At 27.9% G+C, this 9317-nt stretch overlaps 1 protein-coding gene across 1 annotated transcript in view; it reads right to left on the reverse strand.

The window, feature by feature from the left end:
- Nucleotides 1–9317, reverse strand: part of LOC105627848 (1-acyl-sn-glycerol-3-phosphate acyltransferase alpha-like) — a 97044-nt gene that overhangs the window by 65991 nt on the left and 21736 nt on the right. Inside the window, exons 3-6 of the mRNA XM_012209125.1 lie at nucleotides 1569–1754; nucleotides 1365–1498; nucleotides 996–1177; nucleotides 521–686 (exon numbers count right to left, since the gene is read on the reverse strand). Of these exons, the coding sequence (XP_012064515.1) occupies nucleotides 521–686; nucleotides 996–1177; nucleotides 1365–1498; nucleotides 1569–1754 (668 nt within the window). The remainder of the gene's footprint in view (nucleotides 1–520; nucleotides 687–995; nucleotides 1178–1364; nucleotides 1499–1568; nucleotides 1755–9317) is intronic.

The following is a 9317-nucleotide window of genomic DNA, read 5'->3' on the forward strand; positions in this document are numbered from 1 at the left end:
AGAGAGAGAGAGAGATTTCTTCATTATTTAATTACATAAAAAATTAGGGAATGAAGGGAATTACTGTTCCATTAGTTTTACAGTTACTTTTTATAATAACAATTTAATAATGATGTTGCAATTTTTTATGACTGTAATGATGTTTACATTACTAATTAAACATTGAGATTACGTTAAGGTTAGGAAGAGCATTTAAAAAAGTAAATTGTCATCACGTGTTACTTATTGAAAGAAGTAATGAGTAATACCATAATAAGTTACTTCGTTACGAGTCACATTAAAAAGTAATGTGTTAGTTACAAATTGCGAGTTATTTTTTTCAATAACGAATGATTTTTCCAACTCTATATATAAATAACTATTGACTATTCCAACTCTGATGCTATATTACAATATATTATAAAAAGTTCGCAATAAATCGTTATTGTAACATGGTAACTAATTGTAAATAACGATAATTAGAATAACTATAGTTATTTCCATTTCTTGTGTGATTAAAATATAATTTATCTCGATTTACCTGAATAAAATCTTTTTAATTTGTCATCCAGGAAGTAATACTTTGATACAATAACGGGTTGAATCGGCATTTGAGATTCAATTGCGACATGGAAAGCACCTTTCTTAAAAGGAAGCAATGAATTACCTGAATGGCGGTGTCCTTCGGGAAATAGAAGAAGCCTCCGCTGAAAGGATTAAATAGATCAAAATTTTTATAAAAGGATATTATATTAACTTCTATAGAAAATATATTATATAACTTCTATAGAAAATATAAGTATATTACTCTGTGATTACTGTTCGAAGTATATTATTGATTTAAAACTTGCATTAATTTAAATAATTTTTTCCTGTCAATATATTTTTTAATGCTATATTAATATATTTAACTATACTTTTTAATATTTAATATATTCTAATATTAATTTTTTAATGTTATTTTAAATCTCTATATCTCGGTTAATGATATAAAGAATATTACGTAAAGTCATCACCTTCGCCAGACGAATTGATTCCGCTGTAGCATTAATAATTTGGCATGATTCTCCTACATTTTTTCTATCAATGAACAACGTTCCCCAAAGCCAACACGCAAGACCGAATGGGCCAAGATACAAAATCTCCTTCTTCGAAATAACGGTGCAATTATCCATCGCCAACCATAATTCACCTAAAACTGTATGGCCAATTTTGTTTTATATATATATATATATATATATATATTTCCGTCATTTTTAAGAAGATAATCTACCTTTTTATTCGTTCATTATTATTTTAATGAATTTGTTTAGATCAGATTTTAATGAATTTGTTCAGATCACTTTTTGATTTAATAAACTCATAATTTCAATAATTAAAGTTACCACAAAGATCCAATGAACTTTGATGATTGATGAGCACGATACAGCCCGAATCTTTGACAATATTCTCTTTGCCGCGAAAATGAAAATTCATTCCAATGATCTTTGCTACTGTTACCACGCATCTGGCCGGCACTCTGAAAGATTTTATTTATATTTTAATAAAGCTCAAAAATTTGCCTTTATATATCATGTATGGGAACTTACAATGCGTTTCTCCAACTACCAATACGGAATAGCATAAACGGTACCCATAATCCCGCAGCTAACGCACTAGCTACTATGAAGAAGGTAAATTTAGCTCGATATCTCATATTCTCGCTCAAGGCACATAGCATAATAAAAACAAATAGCAGCACAATGCCAGTCGTTAAATAAATGCCGCATAGTACTCTGAAATCATACAAGATTAATTACACTAATTGTGTTAATTTATTATATTTCTAAATTTAATTTATTCTATTTGTTTTATTGAGTGAGGAAAAATTGAGAATTAATTTCCAATTATTTTTAATAAAATAAGATATATATGTATATAACCGTGCGCACGCGCGCGATAATGTGTGCGTGCGTGCGTGCGTGCGTGCGTGCGTGCGTGTGTGTGTGTGTGTGTGTGTGTGTGTGTGTGTGTGTGTGTGTGTGTGTGTGTGTGTGTGTGTGTGTGTGTGTGTGTATGTGTAAGATCGCTATTATTCCTATTTTTCTCCATAAGAAATCACAAATTGTTTGCAAATAATTATTTCATGTATGATCATAATAAACAATTAGAGCTTGTTATTACGTAACTTTTTCATACTATAATATTAAATCATGCAAATCGTTGAATGTCGAAAATTTTTGTGGATGTTCCTATAAAATAAATAACATCTAAGAATGGGAATTCATCATATTAAAATAAAAAATTTATAAATTGTATTAAATTTCACATTAAAAAATTAAGTACTTATATGATTAAATATAAAATATAAATTAAAATTAGAAATAATTAATAATTAGAAAAGTCACGTTATGCATAATAATGTAAATTATGATTTGCAATTCATAATTATCCAAGCAGAACAACAAATCACGATAATGTTAAAATGATGTCAAAATGATATTACTTTGATGTCATTTTAACATTATCATAATTTATTGTTCTGTTTAAGTAATATTATAGTATAAAATCAAGAATTATCTTTGATCTATGACTGATTTTATTATTAATTATTAAATATTGACCATTGATTATAAAGGCTCCGACAAGTTCATATAATATCACAGTAACGATATTAATTTCCAAACAAGTTTAAAGTTCGATTTCTCAAATATCGAACCAAACTCAGGAGATTGAAAACATCAACATAATTTTTAATTATACATCACGCGTTTCATGAATTATACTCATTTGGATTTATATTGGATTTCGCATTTTGTGATTATATAAATGATAATATTAATAATATTATACGTGTGCATATATTAGAAAAAAAAAGGTAAATAACATTAAAAAAACAAATTTAATTGCAAAATAATACATAATCCTATAACACTGTCTGGCATTTGTGAATTTTTTTCATTCACTTAAACAATGAATATTAATGATTTCAATAGATTTTTCGAATTTTCAACAAAATCCGAATTCGAAGAGAAAAGTAGTGAATTATTGGCTCTAATTTTTGCAAAAAAAACAAAAAAATGCAAAAGAACATGTTTTGCATTCTTAATACTTGTAGAAAAATAATGCAAGTCAATAGGACTATTGGCTTGTAGTGGGATGAAATGAAAACTTAGATCTTAGCCTTTAAGGTAAAACGCAAAAAATCTGGTATCATGACGTTAGAATATTCAGGAACAACTTTTTTCACGAGTTAGCATCAATTCCAGCACATGCTTTTTAATTCCTTCCGCGTGTTATTCCTTCTGTTTTTCAATGTGCTCCTTATTATTAATTTAACTCTCATTTTGTATGAGTATACCTTTATCTCTTACTTTTTTATATAAGTATACTTATGCCTAGTTAAAACTGAACGCAACAAACGTCAAGCAGCAGAGTATCAACCAATTAGCAAGGCGATATTTTTTACACTACTGTAAATATCGTCTCGCTGATTGGTTGCTGATCCACTGCTTGACGCTTGCTGTGTCCAGTCCGAACTAGATATTACGTTTTATCATTTATCATATGATGTCATGATAACAAACATAATAATATGCCGATGATATATGTTATATATCATCATCTATCACTGCGATAAACATTACAGAGATTGTATTTCTTATTTTTATTTATACCAAAATAGATTACCTTTTAATTTTGGTTTAACATTCTCTTCATCTTTTTCTAATTCTTAGAACTAGAAAAAAATGTAAAGAAAATTAATTGAATCAAGATTAAAATTAAATTACATTGGTAGTAACGGACGTTAATGTATTATATTATATTTATATAAAAGTCCGTGTTAATAAGAGATACGTTAGAAAACGTAGAGACATCATAAAAGACTAGCATAGTAATTGTGCACAATTCTAATTGCACAGAAAATGATGGACTTCTTAAGACTCGGTCACACAGAAAAGCAAATTTTATCAAAATCATATATAGAAATATTAACCAAGTATTTAATTATCGATCTTCATTTATTTATAATTAATATTTAACGAAAGGAGATCAAATGAAAATGAAATTATACACTGGTATTTGTTAACTAAGCTAGGAAATGATAATGAAAAAGCAATTTATTCTTCGATATCCATTTGTTTATAACTTAATATATATAACAAAAAATTGAATGGAACCAAAATTATACGCTGGTAATTCTTAACTAAGCTAGAAAATGATAATGAAAAAGTGATTCATTCATCATCAATCACTATTTGTTTATAAATTAATATATAATGGAAGAAGATTACCAAAAGGAAATTAGATGACAACGAAATTATATGCTGGTATTTGTTAACTAAGCTAGGAAATGATAATAAAAAAGCGATTCATCTCTATTTATTATTAATTATTATTTAATAAAAGGAGATCGAATGGAAATGGAATTATACACTGGTATTTATTAGATAAGCTAAGAAATGACAAAACGATTTATTCGATAATGATATCCATTTGTTTATAATATTTAACAAATATTTGTTAAATCAATATTTAACAAATGAAGCACAGATAAATCGAAATTATACGTTGGTATTTATTAAACTAGAAATGATAATGAAAAAGAGATTTATTCGTTTAACAAAAGGAGATCAGATAAAAACAAAATTATACGCTATAATTGTTAATCTTTAATTCTCCTAAAACTTATTATATTATATAAATATTATTTCACAAAGAAAAAGGATCAATAGGGACCAATTTTGGCCCTACAAATTTCGAACAACATATGAAAATTTCTATTTCTTGAGGTCAATTATAAAGTAAATTGCTTATAAAGATTTAATATCAACAATTGGCACTAAGTTAAATTCTGTTAATTTATAGTTAATTTCCAAAAAGAAAATAACAGTAACTTTATTTTTTTAAAAAAAGGTGTAAAAATGCGCTAAGAATACGTACTTTTCGTAAAGAATCATTTGGGACGGTTTCACCAATGCCAATTATTTAATTGGCCGTGAAACTGACTAATCGCGTTTATTGTTTAATAGAACTTAATACAAACTTATCTTTTTAAAAAAAAAGATAAAAAAAGCGCTAAGAATGCGGTTTTTTCAAAAAGAATCATTTGGGCCTGTTTCAATGCAATGAGCCAGGAATCCTAAAAAGTGGCCAAAATTAAAAATGTTGATTTTGCGTGAAACTTATTACTTAGGGGTTTTTGGAGTTGCTGATATCGAATCTGATGTTAAAAGCAAAAAATACATAATGATGGATTCAATATGACTATAATTGCGAAATTTTTACGGATTTGCGTGAAACTCAGTGCCTAGGAGTTTTTGGAGTCGCTAATTTCGAATCTAATGTTAAAGCAAAAAATTTTTAATGGCGCAATATAGCGAACCTAAACTTCAAAACTAGCAGAATTTATGTAAAAATTGTTTTCCATAATTTTTTTATGTTGCTAAATACAATTCTAAAAATTAAATGTCTACGCCTATGATTAGCCTACAACACTAGTTTTTAAAGTTACGAAGAAGTTATATGCGATTTTACACTCCTTCAGAGTGCTTGTTTTACGTGAATCTCCTTGTATGTGGAAATGTATACTGCTCGCTTGCTCGCGTTTTTCGTGATATTTACAGGAGTATTCATACAATAATAACATTTCATTTGTACATTCTGTGGCGATTTCCTTACTGATCCAAAATATTCGGCACATTGGGAATACGAATCGAACTTTCTATGAATATTTAGCTGGGAAAGTAGTTGACGAAATAGTGTGAGAAGAAAACAAATGTTAGTTTTGTTACACGTTCACTGTACAAGGTCGAAATTTCTATTTTTAATCCACTTTTGAATTTTTTGCTTTTAATATCAGATTTGAAATCAGTGATCAAAAACCACTAAGTACCAAGTTTAAATCCATCAACATTTTGAATTTTTGTCACTTTTTGGGATCAGCGCGCAGTTGGGGGCGCGGCAGTGATCCTCGCGCACAGATACGTTTGAGACAAATTCTGAGCTACTAGATGTCAAATGCCGCATATTTGCCACATATCTAAGTGAAAGTGTACAGTAATAGGAACAAAATGCCATTTCTATAAGAAGGGGAACGTAGGAGAATGATTAATTGGGAGGGAGGGGAGTAGGAAGTTTCTTATCATAAATTATGAAAATTTGACACTTTATATCTTTCCTTACTACAGCATGTATTACTTTAGGTTAATTATTGACTATTTTGCAAATGTCAACATCCCTGGAGATAAAATTAACGGATAGGCACTTTCATATTATACCAGCATATATCAAAATATACGATATATTTTCATAAATTGCGCGTTCGTCTTTTTAAACGATTTTTCAATTTCAAAAGACCTACCAATAAGAAAATATTTATAATATATTTAAAATATTTATACTATATATTTATAAAGATTATGCGTTTCGCGGGTTTCCTCTGTGTCCAGATTCATTCTTGGAATGCCAACGTTTCGTGAACTTGCAGTCCACTTCATCAAGGTTAGAAAGCACTCAAGAAGTCTCAAGAATAAGAAAATACTTTATTTCATAAAATTTATGTTTTTTATTCATAAAACTTATGTTCTTACTACTTTTGTTAATATACAATAATAAAGAAGATAATATAATTCTCTACATCAATATTAAAAGATGAATTTTGGCCATATTTTGGAATCTCTGGCCACTGTGAATAGGATTTTTAATTATTTTTGTAGAAAAAATATTACCAAAAATATATAAGTAACATATATTTACGATCTAGATTAAAATGTTACGCATATTGCAGAAAACAAATTCCACAAAAAAGTAATAATACTTTAATTTTTCTTCGAAAATATTTTTATTGAAAATCTTTCTGAATCAAGTAATAGTAACTTTAATTGTTCTTTAAAGATAATTACATAACAATTACACATGCCCACAAAAAAAAGTTCTGGGCTAAAGAATAAATATTAAGCTATAATCTAATGCAAAAATTATTAAACTAAACGATGGGAGGATTTAATGAACAAAAATTCATTCATTATTCACTCTCTTTACCTTGACCGTAGGGTTGTAACCACTTAAAGGTGCACCCTACCATTTTCGTAATCTACAGATCCTCCCCTTTCTAACGATAGTCCTTTTATAAACATATGGATCATTTTTTCAAAATTTTTTTCAATCAAAAACGTGTTTAACGTAATTAATGATATTCCTGGCCACTTTTTTTTAGACACCCTTGCGGTTTAGTATCGCCCTCGACACGAACTTCGATTTTTTTTACATTTCATACATAAAATTTATAATATATACACAAAATACAAATTGAACACTAGTATTTGTTAATTATTATTCATCAGAAAATATAGATGACCATTGTCTTGACGTTTTTACCGAGTAATTACATGGGCTGAAAAGTCCCGGGATTTTTCAATACGTGGAGTCACTAGAAAATGAACGTGATTCATTTCGAGAAGTTCATCTGTCATTAGTTTATGTATGAAGTTTCATGACATTTCGTTCATTCGTTTACAAGCTACAGTCGTTTAAGTGGCGCTACTTTCGCCTTCGTTCTGTACCATCACGATAACGCACCGTCACATACGTCCTTGAAAGCGATGACCAAATTGGACCAATTACGATTCGAATTGATTGCTCACCCACCGTATTTTCCAGACCTTCGCCCCCAGCGACTATTATCTGTTTCCAAATCTCAAGCGGTGGCTCCAGGGAAAGAGATTCACATCGAATGAGGAAGTCATTGCGGAAATCGAGGCGTATTTCGAAGGCTTGGACGTTTCGTACTACAGAAAGGGCATCGAAATGTTGGAAAATCGCTATACTAAGTGTATCGTCCTCAAAGGCAACTATGTTGAGGAATAAATATAACTTTGCCCAAAAAACGCTTGTTTTCATTAAAAATCCCGGGGCTTTTCAGCCCATATAGTATATCTTTAATTCTTTTTTAAAACTTATTTAACTTATATAAAATATACTTATTATATAAAACTTATTATATAAAAATTATTTCACAAAGAAAAAAAATCAATAGGGGTCAATTTTGGCCTTCTTCAAATTTCGTACAAATACATGAAAATCTATTTCTTAACATCAATTATAAGGTAAATTATTTATGAAGACGTTCATCACAAAATGCGTAATATCAGTACAAACTTATCTCTTTAAAAAAGGTAAAAAAAGGCACTAAGCATACATGCTTCTCGAATAAAACCTAAATATCCAACCCAATTAACAGTAGTTAATTTTTCTTCAAGGATATTCTTATTGAAGATCTTCTTATTACATCAATATCTTATCAATATCTTATCATCTTATTATTACAATCCAAGTAATGGCAACTTTAATTTTCTGTCAAAATTATTACTCTTAAAAAAATTAATATATCAAATGAAAAATTAAAACCCAGATGTTACAATCTTAACTAATCAAATTAAATTCTATTAAATTAAAAAATAGATACTATTTCTTGTTATTTACTTATCTCTAATAATATATATCATCTCTAATAATATATATCATTCGCATAAAAGATTTGATATCAACAAAATTGGCACCAAGTTATTATAGTAAATGCTAATGCATGCGTAATATTTTTGTATTTCAAAACTACTATATTGTGCAAATGACTGCGTTCAGTAGAAAAAACAGCTTTGCCACTGTAAAATTCTTTAACATAATTGCGTTCTGCAATATTTGAATTATTATTAATCATCGCATGAATCTGTTAAAAACAGGAATTTGTATCATTCGCACCGCATAATGAAATATAATTGCAATGTATTTATTATATATGACTTTTTTGCAAAATATATAACAATTTAACTGATAATTGTAATTTTACTTGCACAGATTATTATGCGTATATTAATGCATTATTACAATTATAATTTTCAATAAGATGTTATTACAGTAACCAAACTTTTCGTTTCAATCAAATTAATCTATTGCCTTAATCCTTCGTGGTCACACGGCTTTTTAAAAAAGCCGATGATTACTATGGTAAAATGATCCGAACTATCTTTAAGGTATTACAAAATCAATAATATTAATTCAAATGATTTCAAAAAATTACAGTATATAATTTTACTCTTTAAGAAAATGGAACAATGGCATTTTAATAAAAAATTTAATTTTGGCATTAAAAAAAATCGTAAACTTATTAAGTTCAGAAAAATGTGCTTTTTTATTTAAAAAAAAATCATAACTTCTAAATTTACAATATTGTCAAATGTAATTTTATATATATATATATATATATAAATTAACATTTGTACAATATTGTAAATTTATTATATAATATATACACATATATATAAGAATCTCACACTTTCTAGTAAACGCTCGTAATATTA

This window comes from Atta cephalotes (genome assembly GCF_000143395.1).
Source record: "Atta cephalotes unplaced genomic scaffold scaffold00010, whole genome shotgun sequence".
In the NCBI taxonomy this organism is placed as follows: Eukaryota; Metazoa; Arthropoda; class Insecta; order Hymenoptera; family Formicidae; genus Atta; species Atta cephalotes.